General features: G+C 41.1%; 1 protein-coding gene across 2 annotated transcripts in view; it reads right to left on the bottom strand.

Annotated features, from left to right (window-relative positions):
• The window catches only part of SMARCA5 (SWI/SNF related, matrix associated, actin dependent regulator of chromatin, subfamily a, member 5), a 43,210-nt gene extending 26,429 nt beyond the window's left edge, over positions 1 to 16,781 (bottom strand). Inside the window, exons 1-10 of one of the 2 annotated variants that reach the window (XM_063458466.1) lie at positions 16,243 to 16,781; positions 12,282 to 12,368; positions 11,186 to 11,352; positions 10,501 to 10,601; positions 5,430 to 5,530; positions 4,892 to 5,071; positions 4,526 to 4,681; positions 4,287 to 4,418; positions 4,121 to 4,189; positions 3,479 to 3,588 (exon numbers count right to left, since the gene is read on the bottom strand). In XM_063458466.1, coding sequence (XP_063314536.1) covers positions 3,479 to 3,588; positions 4,121 to 4,189; positions 4,287 to 4,418; positions 4,526 to 4,681; positions 4,892 to 5,071; positions 5,430 to 5,530; positions 10,501 to 10,601; positions 11,186 to 11,352; positions 12,282 to 12,368; positions 16,243 to 16,434 — 1,295 coding nt within the window. In that variant the 5' untranslated portion in view covers positions 16,435 to 16,781. The remainder of the gene's footprint in view (positions 1 to 3,478; positions 3,589 to 4,120; positions 4,190 to 4,286; positions 4,419 to 4,525; positions 4,682 to 4,891; positions 5,072 to 5,429; positions 5,531 to 10,500; positions 10,602 to 11,185; positions 11,353 to 12,281; positions 12,369 to 16,242) is intronic. The other variant, XM_063458468.1, reaches the window with a different exon arrangement.
• Positions 16,782 to 21,637: the final 4,856 nt, after the last annotated feature.

Here is a 21,637-nt window from a genome sequence, read left to right as displayed (position 1 = left end):
CAAAGCAAATGCTCTAAACGGTTAGTGCAGTGTGTGTCTCTGGAAGTTTATGGCGAACCGTAGGAGTATTTTGCAGCGTTCTGCGATGTGAATGTGTAAATATGCGTCTTTTAGGTCTAGAGAAATAAGCCAATTTCCTGGTTGAATAATGTGAGTTGCAGACTTTGTTTCCATATGAAACTTCTTTTTTAGAATAAACTTGTTGACTGCTTTGACATCTAAAATTGGTCTGCAAGAACCATCTTGCTTTGGAACCAAAAAGTCTTGAATAAGTGCCCAGAAATATTTTTAATTGCATGCTTTTGTATCACATTCTCTTATCTTGTAATCAAACACCCTTCTTTGTTGACCCCTATAAGTGTTTCTCCAAAAGGAGCCTCTGTAAGCTGATTGAACTCTAAAAAAAAAAAAACCATCCATCATTTGCTTCAAAAGATCATCTAATTTGGAACCAAAAAGTCTGCCTGGTTCAAAAGGAATGTCACTGAATTTTTGGATGTTGAATCAGCCGACCAGTTTCTCAACCATACTGCTCTTCTTGCCACCGTAGATAATCCCATAGCTTTAGCCGAGATCTTCAGACTTTCTGTAGCGTAATCAACAACAAAGTCAGGTGCCATCTTGAAATTTTATAACAACTGAACTGGATCTTCTTTGGATTCACCCGCATAAATCTTTTCTAATTCTTCCAGCCAATGCTTCTGTGCCTAGACTCATAAGATAAAAACAAAAAGTCTTACCTTAATGGCCTCAAAGTGTGTTGGAGGGCAGGTGAGATCACACTGGCAACAGATTCTGAGTGCACCAGGCAAACAGTTCGTTGCTGCTGGTTAAATAGCCTCTAAAGGTCACCACCAGGACCTCCCAGATAGTGCATACATGCGCACCTTTTTCTTCTTCCCAGCACGGTCTTATGCAGGCGTCCGGCGTGCTTACCACTAGTAAGGAGTTCAGGCGAAAATACCAGTGTCAAATTTTAAGAAGCAGAGCCTCCACCCCCTCATCATACTTCCTGTAAAAAAACGGGGAAAGCCTGATACAACCTTATCTGCCGAAAACAGGCAAAGAAGTGGGGTTCTTAGAGGAAAGAGGCACTTTATAGCGCCAAAGGTAATTTGGGGGAGGTGCTTAAAAATTCCCACGAGCGCGCCTCACAGCAGAAAGATCCTTCTGACGTATGGCAGCAGTCCGTGAAGCAATCTTTGTAACTGAGCTCCCTGTACCCCGAGCTGGGTACCTCCGCCAAGGACCACTTCCTAGCTGGGACAGGGGTCAAACCGCAGCACTTCTGCCCACAGTTGCAGTGGCTTGACTGGGGCCGTGGAACTGCTCCTGGAGCAGAATGGGGAATTCGCTTTAGTCCTTACAAGGACTTCCCCCCGTTGAATCCTCCACACTGAAACAGTGATTAAAGAATAGCCCTTTCCCCTAACAGTAACCAGACGATACCTAGTTCTGGGAGTACAAGATGGAATACATTTATTGGCAGCCACAACTGGCCTTATATGCAGGTCCCCATGCAAGGGGCACTACCCCCTCGACCTGAGATTAGACTACAGTGAAAAGATACACATGATTACATTGGCTCCCATGTCCAGGACACTCCCATACCAAACAAAGATAATCCCTCCCCTTTGCCTGGGAGATAATTGAGTCAATCACTGTGTGAAACCGATTATCTCCAAGCACAAAAAAATACACTTAACAAACACCCCAAAAGTACCTTAAAATACATAAAACCCCCACAAAAGTTACATCCCCTGATAGCCCCAATATCACCCCGATCAGTTCAGGGGTTCAGAAATTTACTGGAAGACATAATTTGACCAACCGCACGCATGGTCCCATGCCCAAAACAGTTCCATAGAATCGCAGCTAAGTATCGCTGTGAATCAACCGGGAACCGCGAAGTCTTCATGCCGAAAATAGTTACAGGGCATTCGCGGCTAAGTCCCCCTGAAGTCTATTCGCGGTTTTGGTCCATCCGCACGAAAAGAAAATGCCTAAACCAGGGGGAATAAAATATGGGTCTTTACAGTCGCTGATCTGGTCCATAGTCGGTGCGCAGGAGGCCAGCTTCCACACTCCTCCAGGAGTACATGGCAAACGTCTGTGGAAAGTGGCATTTGTCACACTCCTCCACCCCCCCCCCCCCGAACCTCTACTCATGCACCAATCTTGCCTACCGCAAGCCCACCCAAGCCAAACACCACCAGAGGCAAAGCCCCGAAGCATCACCTACGCAGACGGAGGGCACCCGTCACTCCGAGTTTCACAGCTCACACAAAACTAGGGACGGAGAATTATCTTGCCTCGCTCACACTGCGCCACTAAGTGCCGCATGCTCTATGCCACTCACCAAGCCGACCAAGTGTGGGAACTGGATGAAGCCCTGACCACTAGCATCGGGTAGTCTATCCGTGATGGGCTGGAACCACGAGGCCTGAGAAGTCGCCATTTTGTGCTAAATTACGCTAATGATGACCTGTCTCCTAGTGCTCTATGCTCTGTGTCTCATGCTCTATGTGTCTCACAGACTGGTTGCTCTCCCAGTTGAAATCTAATCCAAGTTATGTGTTTTTAAAACATATTCTCCCACAGGCAGTGACAATTATTCTCAGACATGCCTGTCACAAAGCCAGTTTGCCTATGCCTTAGCATGATTGTTCTAAATAAGAGCAAATCAATTGCCCGTTACACAAAGCATGTCAAATGGCAACATACTAGTTTTGTTTATAGCTACAAATCTAAACCAAGCTTTTAGATCTCTTCTCATTTACTCTCCTGAAAGTCGAACCAGTTTTGTGCATTAGACACCATGCCTTTCACTGAAACACTCTTTCACTAGCAGTTATATTCATGTAACAGGCACCAGTAATAAGCAACATGATTAATCTGTTATGTCTAAGGTCATGTTGGAATATTGGTTGGCCATATCTGCTCTTAATGTAGCCTAACTTTACTTGATATGACTTGACAGTCAGTTTTAGACCTATAGCTTAGCCTGTTTATAAACACAAAAAAATAGTGCATGTCTCTCATATGTCATGACACTGTATTTACATGTAAAACTCATGATGTGCTTGTCACTGCCATCGTAACATTACAAGCTCCACACTTAAAATGAATAAATATTTTGTAGATATACCACAACGAATACATGAATGCATGCTTTAGGGGAGCTAACTGAAGCAAACCTCCATGGCTGTTTGACAGCCAGGAGGGCGTTTCATTATTCACTTCAGCAAGCATGGGTGTGAAATGGTCCTTTAATGCTACATTAAGCTTATACAATTAATATGCTCTTCACTGAACAAACAAGACTTTAAAACATCATGTTTTAAAGAAAAACAATTTCCTGAAGCCTAACATTTTTTGCAGTCTGTTTGCTTACAAGTTAAATTTGTTTCATTTTCAGTTATCACAAGAGCTCAATTTACATGCCACTACATATGACACCAATACACATAAATCTCACCATTCTCTTTGCATTTTGCTAAGACCAACATAAATTTTTACTTCTTTCTTAGGTGGTAGACTTTTTTCAACTTCTGCCTTTATACGACGCAACAGAAAAGGCCTTAATACCTGAAGGAGAGAAGGAAAAAAATAAATAAGTTTATGAAAATGATTCGACATCACACGTCTTCACACGACATTGGCAGGCGGGCATTCCCTCTAGTGGCTATTGGAGTAACTAAATGACCTCCATTTGTTTAATTATACATAGGGATTAAGGAGAGAGCGCAGGTAACTGTCTTTTCTTTGTTTTTTACTATATGTATTGGAGCTGATGTGTACTGTGGTCGTTGCTGCCACCCAGGAGTGATGGGAGTGAGCGCAGGACTTCTCTTTTTGTATTAGTTTCTCAAAAGGGACATTGCACTCATACCACTTCATTGATATGAAGTGGTCTGGGTGACTAGTGTTCCATGAATTTAGGCTATTGTAGTAATTTATCCTACTCGATGCAGAAGAGGATGAACAAATGACAACGCCATAAAAAAAAATAAAAAAAAGCCAAATGCAAAAATACAACCTGCAAGAGCACTGGAAGGAAGACATAACGCGCACAAAAATAATACCAATTGTTATAGAACAGAAAACAAATAGGACTTACCATATGAAGACGTTCAACTAATTTCTGATCTCCAAGACAGTTGTTAGTGTCAAACCAAGAGTCGAAATCCTGAGAAGGTTAAAATAGTAATACATTTAAATGCACATACTGATACTGCAACAGAACAAAAGCTTTGAAAAAGGAAAAAACGAAATGTTAAGGTTACCTCAGAAGAGTTAAAGACATCTGGCAATAGAAAATTCAGGAGTGCCCACAATTCATGCAAATTATTCTGGAGTGGAGTTCCTGTGAGCAGTAGACGATTGGTTGTCTTAAATTCTCTCACAATTTCAGAAAGCTGTTGAGAGAAAGAGGGAAAAAAAAACAAACAAATTATATATTCGTGTTGAAATTAATTTAAAAAAATAGGCAAGTATTTTGTTTAACTTAAAAGCAGAAACTTACCTTGGATTTCTCATTTTTTATTCTGTGGGCTTCATCAATTACCAAATATCTCCAATTAAACTTCTTGAACACAGATTTTTCTTTAATTAGCATTTCATAAGAAGTTACGCAGACATCCCACTCTCCTGGAAGTAGTACATCACGAACAAATGCAGCCTTCAAAGAAATACACATTAAAAATGTAGAAGATTTAGTAAAGTATTTGTATAAAAATGTGCATTACAGTTTTATAATTGTGGACCAAAAACCGAGCATTAGGACTATTACTAGAGAGATAAGAAACCCCCACAAAAACATAGGAGCCAAATAATTTTGAAATTACTTAGAGGATTTAAAAGATTTTAAATGTGAATAGGGACTACTCACTCTGTGATCCTTGTCTCCTATTAAGCAAATTGCACGCAAAGTTGGTACCCATCTTTTAAATTCTGCCATCCAGTTATGCAAGGTAGACTTTGGAACCAACACCATATGTGGCCCAGGTATGCTTCTATAATGCTTCATATATCCTAGAAGACTGATTGTCTGCAATGTCTTTCCAAGACCCTATTAAGTCAAGATACATGTTACTTGTTTAAATACATTCACAAAACAAAATAGTGCACAAAAAAAATTAAAAAAAATAATGAAATGTTTTTTTCAAAAAGAAAAACATTTGAGCTTTGTTCTGAATTTGAACTTCAAAAGGTATTTTCTTTAACAGATTAAAATTGAGCAACCCACAGGTACTGCTCTCTTTTATGAACCATAGCTATTTACCAGAGACAGAGGACACTTAACAGGTAAGAATTGATCAAATTTGCAACTTATTGTAAAAAATAATACAACACAAGCCGACTGTTAGTCAAATATTCAGGCAAAGCAAATCATGAAAAGCACCATAACATTTGGTAGGGTTGCTTACCATTTCATCAGCCAGGATTCCATTGATACCATTTTCATAAAGCGAGATTAACCAGTTCAGTCCTCTAACTTGATAATCTCTCAGTTTGCCACTTTTCACATCTGAGCACATAAACAGATAGCAATATTATACATGTCTGTTACACAAAGCATTTCAGTATAACACAGAACTATGATAAAATATATCCGTAGATTTTTTTTATAAACTGTAATTGCTGCTAAAAACACCTAAAATTAGATTTGTTGGTTATATAATTTTAGGAATACTTCATATGAATAGGATTTGTTATATTTTTGTATGTTACAAGTCACAGATTACAAAAGGCACATTAACGTTGCAAACGAAAACATTTTTCAAAATTTAGAAGAAGACTGTAAAGATTCATAGTGGCCACTAAAACCAAAACAGATTCATAAGAGAATACACAAGCAAGAGTATACATCTAGAGACAATTATATATTCTCATTTTATCAATATGTGCCAAATGTTCCTGTCAAGAGCTTTTTTGTGTTCAACACACACACAAATAACCTTTCATTTTTATGATGCAGTTGCAAGGCTAAGCACAGACCCAAATTATAGCTATTCCTGCAGAGCATCATCAGGTAGCATGTCAAGAATGAATACTTGTTTTAGTGTGCCCGGTCAATAGTTATTAAATCTTGAGACCAGTAGGTACCCAGCTTAGAACAGTGCCAAAAGATGTGACAAGAGACCAAATCTCCGAATTACATCTTCAACATATTGGTATGGAGACATCTGGGTATATATGTGCTAATCACTGAAGTTAAATACAATCTCATAAGTAGTTTTTTGTTTTGTGTGTGTTTTTAGATTGAATATGGTTTAGGCATTGAGTGGTGCCTTTCATCTGACCACTTTGATCCATTGGGCAGGAGTAAATTGAATATTCCGTTCCTTCTTCCATTGACATGCATATTTATGTCGTGCTGATCAAAATATTTGTTCCCAATACATGCACAACCAAATGCATACAAGATCTATGATTAAAGTGGAAACATCTTGCTTTAAAAAAAAAAAAAAAGTCTTAATTTGCAGATAAGTAAAAATACCACCACCAGGAGGATTGTATTCGGCATGCATTTCCAGGTTTGGGAGACCTGAAGTGGATCCTCTCCCTGAGGTTCAGCAGGGAGCTCCTTTCTGCATTGACTGCACATCACCAACGTGAGTGAGATGTACAGGCACAGCAAATGTCATATCTCCCTCGCTCCCCTACACGTAACACTGTACATTAGCTCACAGGTAGGCAGGTACCTACTCTACATCTTAATTTTGGGCAGTTTTTGCACCCTGACCTTGCGAGAAAGCCCAATACAGTGCGGCAGCTGCCCGCTTCTACCACTAGGATGCTGAGCAATTTTATCACATGACAGGAGGCTTCATATTTTGCATAACTTTCTTTACTTTATGCCTCCAGCAGCACAAGTCAATCAATAAACTTTAAACCAATCAGTAACAGGCATCACATCCGTATATAAAGCCCTGACAGACACATGACTTCCTCTTTCTTTGCTGCTTACCAGCCAAGGCACAGGTCAGAGTATTTTGCTCCAAACTGTTTTACTGATATTGCAAATTGTCATTAGTTAAACATGTATTGCTTAACATTCAGTTTGCTCCAAACTGTTTATTAATATTGCTATGGTCACTGTAGTTAGACACCTTATGCTAGACATTCAGTTTTAATCCAGACTGGTTTTCTGGATATTGCAATGGTCACTTTAATTAAACTTTATTAATTGACTCAGTTTGCTCCAACTGTTTTTATTAATATTTCTATGGTCACTTTAGTTAGATTTTTAATGCTAGACATTCAGTTTTGCTCCAAACTGTTTCTGGATATGCATGGCCACTTTAGTGAAACTATTAGCTTGTCCTGCAATTTTGGCCTAAATGTTTTTCATTATTTTGCACTTGCCTTCCATTTGGACTTGTATAGTGTGATATTCTCCCCCTGTTACCCTTTCCCCAAATTAACCCTGTATTTTCTGCTTTATTAGCCTGTTTGGTTTTCTGTGGGTGACCTCAGTTATACGCGGAGGCCCACTGAGTGGCAATAAGTGTACTGTTGTACGATCCTGTCTCCCACAGACCGAAAGGGTGTGAACCAACATGTCGGACTTCCCTCAATATCCCCGACCGATTTTCAGGCGAGGAATAAGGCCGCCATGGCAGCTTCGGGGGAAATAGTCCTCTCCAATATGCTGGCTAACAACCCATCCGACAGAGCGGGTGCAACGGCACCAACACCAATGGAAGCTAGAGATACCAACAATGTTAGGTCGGACACCTTATCATCTAAACACCATTGGAAGGGCTCCAACGCGGCTTCTCCAAAGGGGAAAGGGAACACCCCGACTCAGCGGAGCCGTATCTCAGAACGTCCAGTCCGTTAATCATCTCAGGCTCCATCATCAGGGGACGAGGGCTTCATCCTTCCCCCTTCTCTGGAGATCATGAAAGAATGGAGAGCAGAAGAGTCTCCATCTGAAGAGGTAAAGTGACAAGACCCGCCTAGCAAGAAAGGTTTTTCTTTGGCACACTGGACACTCTTGTTTTGACTCACTCACCATCCGACACCCTGGGTCATCCGAATGGGGTTTACCGGAGCGCCAGGCACACTTTGCCCACTTCTGGCTCAGGAGGCCTTTGGGAAAAGATCTCCGAGACAAGCTCAGGGTGGAATGCCCATGCCCTCTATGACCGAACAAGATAGTCCTCACCGTGGAGCTTGGTATCACTGTGGTGATATTTATGTCCCGATCAGGCCGGGGTCCATGTAAAGGTGTAGGAGAAGGACTCAAAACGAGTTAGGATGAAATACTGGACATGATCAGCCCCGGGAAAAAATTCTATACTTTGCAAACCTGACCCCACCCAAGTCTCACCTCTAGAAGCTCACGATGTGAGGGAATGGGTGCAAAGGGCAACATGTAGGTTGGGGAACGCAAGGCAGACAGGTGCACAGAACGGCGCAAAGCAGCCCGATTAGAGATGGATTTCAAACTATTGAAGTTAGGGTCGAAAGAGCGAGTACCTCAGGCAGACGGACTATGGTTTGGAGAACCATTTATCTGAGCAACGGTTTGGTAGTAAGGAAGAAGACAGGAGACTATCGCCCACTCATCAACCTACGGCAACCCAATGGTTTTGGGGCGTACCGACAACTCAAGAAGGAAGGTATCCATCTCTTAGAAGATCTACTCCTCGAAAGGGGTTCGCAAGGTTGGATGTGTGTGTGTGTGTGTGTGTGAGGGGAGACAGTGTGTGTGTGTGTGTGTGTGTGTGGGGAGACAGTGTGTGTGTGTGTGTGGGGAGACAGTGTGTGTGTGTGTGTGGGGAGACAGTGTGTGTGTGTGTGTGGGGGGAGACAGTGTGTGTGTGTGTGTGTGAGGGGAGACAGTGTGTGTGTGAGGGGAGACAGTGTGTGTGTGTGTGTGTGTGTGGGGAGACAGTGTGTGTGTGTGTGTGTGTGTGTGTGTGTGTGGGGAGACTGTGTGTGTGTGTGTGTGTGTGTGGGGGGAGGCAGTGTGTGTGTGAGGGGCAGTGTGTGTGTGTGAGGGGCAGTGTGTGTGTGTGTGTGAGGGGCAGTGTGTGTGTGTGTGTGAGGGGCAGTGTGTGTGTGTGTGTGAGGGGCAGTGTGTGTGTGTGTGAGGGGCAGTGTGTGTGTGTGAGGGGCAGTGTGTGTGTGTGTGTGTGTGAGGGGCAGTGTGTGTGTGTGTGAGGGGCAGTGTGTGTGTGTGTGTGAGGGGCAGTGTGTGTGTGTGTGTGAGGGGCAGTGTGTGTGTGTGTGTGAGGAGCAGTGTGTGTGTGTGAGGGGCAGTGTGTGTGTGTGTGAGGGGCAGTGTGTGTGTGTGTGTGTGGGGCAGTGTGTGTGTGTGTGTGTGTGAGGGGCAGTGTGTGTGTGTGTGTGTGTGAGGGGCAGTGTGTGTGTGTGTGTGGGGCAGTGTGTGTGTGTGTGTGTGTGGGGCAGTGTGTGTGTGTGTGTGAGGGGCAGTGTGTGTGTGAGGGGCAGTGTGTGTGTGTGAGGGGCAGTGTGTGTGTGTGAGGGGCAGTGTGTGTGTGTGTGTGGGGCAGTGTGTGTGTGTGTGTGTGTGAGGGGCAGTGTGTGTGTGTGTGTGTGTGTGAGGGGCAGTGTGTGTGTGTGTGTGTGAGGGGCAGTGTGTGTGTGTGTGTGTGAGGGGCAGTGTGTGTGTGTGTGTGTGAGGGGCAGTGTGTGTGTGTGTGTGTGAGGGGCAGTGTGTGTGTGTGTGTGTGAGGGGCAGTGTGTGTGTGTGTGTGTGAGGGGCAGTGTGTGTGTGTGTGTGTGTGAGGGGCAGTGTGTGTGTGTGTGTGTGTGGGGCAGTGTGTGTGTGTGTGTGTGTGAGGGGCAGTGTGTGTGTGTGTGTGTGTGTGTGAGGGGCAGTGTGTGTGAGGGGCAGTGTGTGTGAGGGGCAGTGTGTGAGGGGCAGTGTGTGTGAGGGGCAGTGTGTGTGTGTGTGAGGGGCAGTGTGTGTGAGGGGGAGCTTTTTTAATATGTTTTTTTCTTCCTTTTATTTAATAAAAATTCATTATGTCACCCCTCCCTTCTTGAGGAGAAGGGGGAACATTTCTACATCCCTGGTGGTCCGGTGGCGAGTCCCTGGTGGCCCAGTGGTGATGAGTGAACTCGTTGCCGTGGTAACCATGGCAACGCTCCATGCTCGCGAGAGTAGGACCCAGAGGAGCTGCAGGCTGAGCTCCCGGGTCCTCTCTCCCTCCCCTGCCAGCACAGTGTCTGCCCCGGTCCGTGAAGGCACATTACAGGGCTGGCAGGGGAGAGGGATGCTCTGTTTTCTCGGGGATCCCCCCCCCCCGGATCCGCCACTGGTTGTGGGTAACTGCAATATGATGCCCCAATAGTGGGTTCTAAATATAACAAGCACACTTTTTAATTTTTTGGTATACAAAAGAGCAGTCAAACCATGAAAACTATAAACCTAAAATTCACTTTAATTTAATTCGGGAAGAATTACTGTAGTAGACAACACAGAAGAACTAGCAGAATACATAAGATGTGCTTACTTACAGGATGGAGAATCTTCAAATCTAGTGCAAATATTTGTTGTCTTGGAACTTTCTGTCAGAAGTTCCTCATCCTCTTCTTGCTCTGTCCTGCGATGCCGGTAACTAAAATAAAAAATGTAAAATTAAAATTCTGAATTCATTAGACTGTATAATTTATCTAAAGGTTTGGTACTGAGGAAGGAACAGTATTTGAGGAACGCATGTGACCATTACTTCTGGGTTGTATTCCGTGGATAAATGCATCTTTATGCTCTGCTAGACAAAAGTCTGACAAACCTAGAGAGTAGCAAATATGTTATAGTAGAATGATTTCTCCGAAATGGGTTTCCAGAGCAGGATGTGAGATATTTGCTCAAAATTCCCTCTTTGTCTCACAAAGAATGCTCCATAAGCTGTCCTGAGAGCATCATATTCTGGCATAGTTTACAAAGGCTGCCAAAAAAGATTCAGGCAAAGATACTTCATGAAGCGAATGGTGAAGTAAATATTGGATAAATATTTTACTTGACAAAATCTGCCAATATCAATGATTGTGGTATGTATACAACCACAACAGGAGTTTTATCAGCATCTCTTGAAAACAAACGCTGACAATGAAGTTTTGAAACACAATTAAGGAGATGGGCAAACATTACCAGAGTCTAAAATGCATACCTCAAAACAAATAAGTGAAAAAGACTACTTACTCTCCTGCTGATAATAAATTTTGTTTTTCATCTTTTTTAAGACGTGGTCGTCCGGGCTTCATTTTTAATGGTGAAGTTGGAGTCTTTTGCGCAGCTGGTTGAATAAAATGTGCAAATACCTCTGTTTGTTTCAAAAGATACTCAAACCTATTGGACCGATCAGTTTGCTATAAAAAAAAAAATATAAAGTAAACGAATATGTATCAGACACTTCAAAAAGATAACTGCAGGATTGGGTGCTTAAACACTAATTAAAGCAAAGCATGAAAGACACAGAAGCATAGTTACATGCGCAGGAGAATGCAGGAATGCTGAAGGATGACGTAATGAGTTCTTCCCAACGTACAAAACAAGTGAAAGAAAACAAATCCCATTATAAGCAAAGCCAAGCAGACACATAGTTCAGAAATATCTGCAATAAAGCAAAGTGTTTACATAGCATGCTAGTTTTAGCTTGCATTAAAAAAAAAACTAGTATTCGGTACAAAAATATGCATTTAAATAACATGTACTCATGTAGTGTATATAAAATTTGACAGACAATTTACTGTTCCATCTCCAGACTCATTTTTGTAGTGAAAAGCCAGTTATTAGCTGCATGACCAATCCCATTTAAACCTAAACAAAAACTTAAAAAAGGAGGGCCAGCTAGTTATTTCTTTAAGCAGGCGGGGAAAAATACCACAAAATATACTAATCCACTAAATGTTCTGTGTACATGAAGCAATATGTTCTCATTTGCCGTCTATACACTTTTTTTTTTACTTGTCACAGCTGAGTAGACTAGTAGAAATTTGTATCCTAAGCTCTCACACTAGAGAACTTTGTATCATTTTTCACACACCCTGGTCACCTGTTATATTATTCCTAACTAAATAAACCCCATCACAAACTTGTATAAAACACAGGCAACAGAGACAGGTTTAGTTATTCCAATGAGACGGATATATTTATTTAGAGGCAGAGAGTACGTGATATTTAAAAGATAAATGAACACTTAAATATCAATTGAAGGGTTCCTTAAAATATTAGCTTGCCATAGAATAAGAGCGCATTGCTGCTATGTTAATGATAAAGCAAATCACAGTATTAGTACCCTTTTTTCTTCATAGGCTGGATCCATTTCATTGACTTCCTTTGATTTATTAGGAGAGTCATTGTCTTCATTTTCAGCCTCACCCTCCTATGTGGAAAAATGCACAATTAACATTTTACCAACCAAAAGTGCTTTAATGATTTGAAAGGCGGTGAGAGGTATGCTTAAAAGGCAAGTTATTTCCAACAGCTGCTATTGCGTCAAAACTGAGACGACAAAAAGGTTTGTAATATTTTGCCTCAATTTGCTAACTTGTGACAAAGTTAAAAAAAAAAAAGAATACACTTCCTAGCAGCTGGGAAAATGACATTTAAGTAGAGCAGAACAAAATGTACTGCTTTGGTTGCATTTTCGTATTTGGGTTGTGGAGGTTCAAAATTTTTTTTCACTTTCATAATGGAGTTCAGTTCAGGTCCTTGAAACATGGGGCAAAAGCCAAAAGGTATTACTCTTAAATCCAGTAGAGTTTTCTGAGTTGCTGGACACATTTCTCGCTGTTCATGAATTGTGCAAATCTTGAATGCAGTAACGAGGACGTCAAAGGAGTTACTATTTGATCCCATATCCACAGAAATAGCAATTTGAACACCGTTATGCACATTAAAACACTGCAAGTGACCAGGGTATAGGCAGCTGAAGTTTAGCCAAAACCTTGACATCCAAGTCGCTCCTTAAAATTGGCCCAAATACGTGAGCACATTCATTTTCGGGTAGTTAAAAAAAAAAAATGTAATCTATACATTGTGCCAATGAATTTAGCGTAAGAATACTAAATGTAAGCTTGATTCTTCATTCAAAAGGTGGTTGCTGTAGTGGAAGCAACCTACTGCATGCACAAATGATCTACAGACAAATTTGCAGGGTTTTTTTCCAACCGCACAGAGAAAAATTTGCCTAACTCATGCATCATTGTGACTAGTAAATTCATCCTGGCACCTGGGAATTCACTTGCCTAGTTGGCTGAGTGACATCAACAGTAATGTGAAGATATAAATTACAAATCCTGAAACATGCTGGTACCTGTTAGATGATGGTATGTAACTATGGCGAAAATGCACAATCATTCTAAATACAGGTATTTCGCATTGCAGATGCCAAAAATTTCCTAGTCATGGATATGGCCATCACTTAAGTTTAATGAGACGAATATCAAACACTGATGTTCTAGGTTTACTTTTGCATATGGATCTTGAGTTTTTATCTAGTCCATCGACTTGGAGATTTTTGTTTTTACCATAGAATATATCAAGTTTTCAGATCTTCAGACATCACTAAACAACCACACAATTAATGTTTTCTGCAACTCCCTGCAGGAATCATAGCAAAAAGACAGGGATGAAAATTGCAAATAAGAAAACACCCTTTTTGAGTGTATTTACATGCATTTTGCCTGGTGAACATGAGATGTTCCAGAATGATTGTAAGATGAAAAAATATCCAGTTCCAATATTTCCATGTTGAAGCTTTGATGACCCTGTTAATTTGATTTTCTTGTATACGCACCAGTGGGAGTTAGAACTAGTATTCTGTCCATTTCAATATACTGTATGCAGTGTCATCTTTTGAAGACATTGCTTTGTACTTTACAAAAGTATTTCAGGGTTTGGAACATCACAAAAAAAAATACCTGTATGTAGCAACATATGTAGTTTCCTCCACACGAGGAACAGCAGCCATAGCAGAACAGAACCATACCCACAATAGTATGTGGTGGTTATGATTTTTTAGACCAACTGAAGAACAATCCAGTTTGAAGCTAAACAGAGGTGCACCACAGGTGTTTTTTTTTTTTCCTTTTAAATTTTTCACTCCAGTTAACCCTTCAATGTCCCTTAATGGGGTGAGCGAATGAGCAGCTGTCACTTTCCACTTTAAAGGGACACGCTAAGAAACAACCACTACAGCTCAGGGTGTCAGCTGATTTACTCAGACAATCAATGTCACCCAAAAACAGACAAAAATAAATGGGGGAAACCAGGAACTATGAAGCCTTGGAGTCAAAACTCAAATTGTTTAAAGGAAAACAATCTGTTTTCCTGGCACTGCAGGTTCCCTCTCCCTCCCACCCCCCAATTGCTGAGGGGGTGAAAACCCCTTCAGTTACTTACCTGAGGCAGCGACTATGTCCCTCGTCGCTGCTTCCTCCTCCGCGCTGCTCCTCCTGACTCCGTCGGCGAGACTGATCCCGCCCACCGGCCGAGGAGACCTAATGCGCATGCGCGGCAAAGATTTTCAATGCTTTACTATAGAGAATTGAGCAACGCTTGAGGTCCTCACACAGCGTGAGGACGTCCAGCGACGCTCTAGCAAAGAAAATCTTTGCTATGGGTCAGGAAGTTCCCTCTCGTGGCTGTCTAGTAGACAGCCACTAGAGGTGGAGTTAACCCTGCAAGGTAATTATTGCAGTTTATAAAAAACTGCAATAATTACACTTGCAGGGTTAAGCGTAGTGTAAGTTGGCACCCAGACCACTCCAATGGGCAGAAGTGGTCTGGGTGCCTGGAGTGTCCCTTTAACCCAAGAGGATGGTGCTTTTAGCCAAACAGCTATATAAACAACTACAAAAGCCGTGTAGTGGTCATGATGTTTAAACTCACACTTTAAGAAGATGGAGCTATGGCCAGAAGCATTCTCACTGGTAAATGGATTCAGAGAGGGGAGAGATAAGCAACCTGGAACTAGGTATTCCTGGGCTGGTTGATAGGCCGTCTTCGGACTTCCATGAAAGTTGCTGCCAAGGCCTACTCTCTAATGAAGAGTGGGATTAGGGTGTTCTTAGCACCATGCGACAATGTAAAAAGTGTTTTGATGCTTAAACTTTAATATCCAATACTAAACCAGACACAACATTGGAAAAATGAATAAATATAGACAGATATCACAAATCTGACGGTGGTCAATAACACGCTACAACAAAGATCACTACAAAAACTAGCATACTTGTGTGTAGTGTGAAAAGGCACTACCACAGCAGATGTCTTGTAAAAAAATGAGCAATCTGCTTTAAATTTAAAGTGTGTAGCCTAACTGAAAACAAAAAAGTTAATTACAAAGCATGGTTCAATAAATATATAATGAAAGTGATAAACATCTTATTTGAGAACATACTTCAGCAGCAGAATGCTTTGTTTGCACACAAATTACACTGAATTAATTCTTGTTAAGACGGTAAATTGAACTAGCAATTGAGAAGTGGAATCAAAACATTTGATTCTTCTTGTTAACCACATTCACATCACAAAGCAATGCTGGTGATGAGCATATCCTTTCCCACTAGGATTCTTTGAACAAAAGGTTGCTTGGGCATACTCTTGCCTACTCAACTAACAAAGAAAGAGGCCTATACAGTAATGAAATAAGCAATAACAGTTACCACGCCTGATTGGAAAGAGCTAATAAGACCATCAGATGCTCTGCACCTCTTCCTGTCATTCACCCATCTTTCTCAACACTCTTTTAGAGTTCTACATTAAAACTTACATTGCTGGGAATTCACATTAAATTTCGAGTTTTAGCCAAAAAACAGTCGATCAGAAAACAGGGCCAACTTGTAAAATATTTCCAATTCGGCTACTTTGTGTTTTGCCTAAAACGTGACAGACATTTAAAGTGAATTCAAAATGATTTCCAAGTCACAATTTAGTGAGTAGATTGTAGCCTTTATTACAGGAAACAAGTAAAGTTACGTCTTCTTTCAAAGTTTGGAAAGCACTCTGCAAGTAAGAAGGTCACACAATGGAGACAGAGCGCGCAGTTATAGCAGTCACACCGTGCTGGAGGAAGTGAGTTAGAGAGGTCCCTGGGGCTGAATGCTGTTAGTTATACTCAGTAACCGGCGCTCCGTGCCCGGCCTGTGTGGGGATAACAGGTTATAGATTATATACAGTATACACACACACTATGTAGGCCGCCCTGGGATGGCTTACACACAAGGTCCATGCCGGACTGAACCCAGTCTCACCTCGATCACGTCCTCCTTGGACTCGGCTTGGTCTCCCGCCATGCCCGGGCAGTCCGCGGCCACCTCCATCAGCCCCGCCTTCTCCTCAGGTTCTTCTTTCGGCTTCTCGCTGGCTCCCGAGTCGAGCTGCTGCGGCGGCGGCTGCTCTTCCTCCAGCTGAGGCGGTTGATGCTCGCTGGTTTCCTCAGACATGACTGCGGCCCTCCCTCCGATTCACACCGCCTACAAACCGACTCGAGCAGTGAAGTCGCCGGATGGCACACACCGAGCTGCGGGCGAGGCGGCAAAACACTCACTCGCTGGAGTACCACGCGCCAGTGGCGGGAGTCTGGACAAGGAGAGAGAGTGATGCTGCGAGAGGGGGCGCGAGAGAAAGAGCGCGCGCTCACGACTTGCCGGCTTTTTTCCTTCTTCTTGGTTCGTTCTGCGACAGGCGCTCGCGCGCGCACAAGAGTAAGAGAGAAAAACCTGAGGTCTCGCGAGATTTCATTCAAGTCGCGGCGGTTGGGCCTTCTTCAAACCTATCCTGTGCAACGTCGGAGTGTTTTTTTTTTTTTTTAATTGTGTGTGTGTCCCGTGCTGACTGCGTGTATCGAATCAACTTTATTTCATACGTAAACAGAACACTTTGCGCATGACACAAGGCCACTGGTATTAGACTGGTCGGGTTTATCTTCCCTTCTGACGTCACTCAGATACGACCAGACCTGCTGACGGTTCCCGAGCAGCGCGCGCCCTGACTCCCACGGCCGGGTACGCGCATTCAAACAGTACCAAGTACTGTAGATTGAATGAGAGGCGGGAACTGAGAAGTAGTGACGTCAGCTGCAAATCTCCCGGTGAACCAGATATCGCGAGAGTAGTTGAATTCTGATTCCCCCCCCCCAGAAATTGGCTGCTTCTTGTCTATTGTCTAACACACAGGCCGAAGGAGGGACGGAGTCAATAGTGCACGTTCTGATTAAAACAAAACGTAAACAAAAACTGGAATTTGCGCTATATGTCTGTTCACCCGTAGTTCCCCTCTTTCATATTATGTGCACCCACACTTATTATATATCATTTTGTTCAGGGGAAACAGGGCTTTAACTTATCATTAACTATTCATATATGGAACATAATTTATTCTGAATAAAATTAAAAAAATGTGAGAAAATAAGATTTTTTTTTAAATTTGTATTTCCGTCTGACATTTTAGCTGTGAATTTCATAATACTGTTAGGTTTTACTGCACAAAAATGCACATACCGTATATACTCGAGTATAAGCCGAGTTTTTTAGCACATTTTTTGTGCTAAAAAACCCCAACTCGGCTTATACTCTAGTCAATAGTCTGTATTATGGCAATTTGCATTGCCATAATACAGACTGGGGCTGTGGGGGCTGCAGAGAGCGTTACTTACCTGTCCTGCAGCTCCTGTCAGCTCTCTCCTCCTCCGCGCCGTCAGTTCAGCACCTCGGTCAGCTCCCAGTGTAAATCTCGCGAGAGCCGCGGCTCTCGCGAGACTTACACTGGGAGCTGACAGAGGGAGCTGCACGGACGGCGCGGAGGAGGAGAGAGCTGACAGGAGCTGCAGGACAGGTAAGTTACAGCTCTGCCAGCCCCCCTCTCCCCCCCCACTGAACTGCCAATGCTGGACCACCAGGGAAGGAGAGCCCCCCTCCCTGCCATATATCAAGCAGGGAGGGGGGACGAAAAAAAAAATAATTAGGGATAATAAAAAAATTATAATAATTAAATAATATATAATACAATAATAATAATTAAATTAAATAAATAAAAATAAATACTAATAATAAAAAAATTAAAATAATAAAAAAAATTAAAATAAAAAATTGCCCACCCCCCACCAAGGCTCTGCAACACACACACACACACACACACACACACACACACTGCATTCATACACACACGCTGCACTCACACACTCACGCTGCACTCACACACTCACGCTGCACTCACACACACACACTGCACTCATACACACACGCTGCACTCATACACACACGCTGCACTCATACACACACGCTGCACCCATACACACGCTGCACCCATACACACGCTGCACTCATACACACGCTGCATTCATACACTCACGCTGCATTCATACACTCACACTGCATTCATACACACACACTGCATTCATACACACTGTAAATAAATATTCAATTAATATATTTTTTTTAGGATCTAATTTTATTTAGAAATTTACCAGTAGCTGCAGCATTTCTCACCCTACTCTTATACTCGAGTCAATAAGTTTTCCTAGTTTTTTTGGGTAAAATTAGGGGCCTCGGCTTATATTCGGGTCGGCTTATACTCGAGTATATACGGTATTTGTAATCAGCGATGTCTCACGAGTACAACAGTATCCCCCATTAACAGGTTTTATGGTGTTTTGGAAAGTTACAGGGTCAAATATAGAACGTTCCATTTTCAAATAGAAATTTGCCAGATTGGTAATGTTACCTTTGAGACGGTATGGTAGCCCAGGAATGAGAATTACCCCCATAATGGCATACCATTTGAAAAAGTAGACAACCAAAGGTATTGAAAGTGGAGTATGTTTAGTCTTTTTTAGTAGCCACTTAGTCACAAACACTGGCCAAAGTAAGCGTTCATATTTGTTTTTGTGTTAAAAAAGCAAAAAACAAATGTTTGGCCAGTGTTTGTGACTAAGTGGCTACTAAGAAAGACTGGACATACCCCACTTGCAATACCTTGGGTTGTCTACTTTTGCAAATGCTATGCCATCATGGGGGTAATTCTCATTCCTGGGCTACCATACGCTCTCAAAGGCAACATAACCAATCTGGTAAATTTCAATGTCAAAAAAATGAAATGCAAGCCTTATATGTGACTCTCTAACTTTCCAAAACACCATGAAACCTGTACATGGGGGGTACTGTTATTCTCGGGAGACTTCACTAAACACAAATATTAGTGTTTTAAAACAGTAAAACATATTACAACAATAATATAGTCCATAAAAGTGCTGTTCGTTTGTAAAAAATGCAAAAAACGTCACTTTTACTTACAATATCATCATTGTAATACAATTTACCAGTTTGAAACACTAATATTTGAGTTCAGCGAAGTCTCCCGAGTAAAACAGTACCCCCCATGTACAAGTTTTATGGTGTCTTGGAGACAGGGTCAAATATAGTGCTTGCAAATTAAATTCTCTGCACTTTCTCCCTGTGTTGTCAGGTATGTCAATCAAATGTTAATTAATCAAATCACCTAATTATGTTAAAAGATTACTTAAATATACACGTAGAATTTTAATATATATGCATTTATAGGTATTTAAATTCTACGTGTATACTAATGTAATCTTTTATGTAATTATATGTATTTATCTATATATATATATTTGCGGTTATTTGCATTTTATATATAGATAGATATATATAGAATGTCATTCTAAGTGTATTTTGTTACCAATATATATATATTAATAACAAAATACAGTTAGAATGAAATTACATATGTATATATAATTTATATTAAATTTTGTTTCAATATTTTATTTATTAATTTTATTATTTTATTTATTATTGTAATTATACGTATATATATTATATATATATATGTAGATCTATTATATATATAATATATATACATATTATATATATGTAACGTCATTCTAAGTGTATTTTAATACTAATATATGTACTTATATTAGTATTAAAATACACTATGTATGACGTTAAATATATATAATATGTATATATATTATATATATAATATATATACATATATTATATATATATAAATATATTTATTTTATTTTATAACCTGTCTAATATTTTTTTTTACACTACCTGCCAGCAGGGGGACTGTCTAATATTTTAGACAGTCCCCCTGCTGGCAGATCCATAGCCAGCTATAGGGGGCCATGTGATCGCTCTTTGAGAGCGATCACATGGCCCCCGGGGGCCTGATTTGCCGTGGGGGGGCTGCCTGGTCTGTCAGGCAGTACTCCCGAAGCGGAGCGCCCGGGATACTCACCTACCCGGCGCTCCGCTTCGGGAGGACTGCCTGACAGCCCAGGCAGCCCCCCCACGGCAAATCAGGCCCCCGAGGGCCATGTGATCGCTCTCAAAGAGCAATGGCTTTAAAGCCCACTAAATGCGGGACGGCATGGAACGCCCTAACGGTGTTAACAGGTTAAAGGATCATAAGGAACACTATCAGAGTTATTCACTTAAGTGGGAATTCAAAGTGAATTTCAAAGGTCAAAGGAGCTGAAGCGGAAAATTCTCTAAATCAGAGATGCTTTCAGTTTGGCTACTCTGACATTAACCCCTTCAGAATGGAGTCAATAGTACACGTTCTGATCAAAACAAAAACTGGAACTCGCGCTATATGTCTGTTCAACCGTAATTCACCTCTTTCACATTAAGGACACCCACACTTATTATATATAATTTTGTTCAGGAGTAACAGGGCTTTCATTTCATATCAAATATTTATATATGAAACATAATTTATTCTGAATAAAATAAAAAAAACTGAGAAATTGTAAAAAAAAAAAAAAATTTGTATTTCCGCCTCACATTTTAGCTGTAAATGTCATAATACTGTTAGGTTTTACTGCAAAAAAATGCACATATTTGTAATCAGCGATGTCTCACGAGTACAACAGTACCCCCCAATAACAGGTTTTATGGTGTTTTGGAAAGTTACAGGGTCAAATATAGAACGTTCCATTTTCAAATTGACATTTGTCAGATTAGTAATGTTACCTTTGAGACGGTGTGGTAGCCCAGGAATATGTCTGTTCAACCGTAATTCACCTCTTTCACATTAAGGGCACCCACACTTATTATATATCATTTTGTTCAGGAGAAACAGGGCTTTCATTTCATATCAAATATTTATATATGAAACATAATTTATTCTGAATAAAATAAAAAAACAAATTAAAAAAATTTTTTTTTAGACATTTTAGCTGTAAATGTCATAATACTGTTAGCTTTCACTGCAAAAAAACATGTTTGGATTCAGCAACAGTACCCCCCATTAAAAGTTTTTACGGTGTTTTGGAAAGTTACAGGGTCAAATATAGCACATTTCATTTTTTTCAAATTGAAATTTCCCAGTTTAGTAATGTTACCTTTGAGACCGTGTGGTAGCCCAGGAATGAGAATTATCCCCATGATGGCATACCATTTGCAAAAGTAGACAACCCAAGGTATTGCAAATGGGGTATGTCCAGTCTTTTTTTTAGTAGCCACTTAGTCAAAAACACTGGCCAAAGTAAGCGTTGTGTGAAAAAAGCAAAAAAACTAATATTTGGCCAGTGTTTGTGGCTACTAAAATCACTGGACATACCCCATTTGCAATACCTTGGGTTGTATACCTTTGCAAATGGTATGCCATCATGGA

This window comes from Pelobates fuscus, chromosome 6 (assembly GCF_036172605.1).
Source record: "Pelobates fuscus isolate aPelFus1 chromosome 6, aPelFus1.pri, whole genome shotgun sequence".
Lineage (NCBI taxonomy): Eukaryota > Metazoa > Chordata > Amphibia > Anura > Pelobatidae > Pelobates > Pelobates fuscus.
Note: the sequence above shows the minus strand (reverse complement) of the source record. Positions and strands in the feature narration are given on the sequence as shown.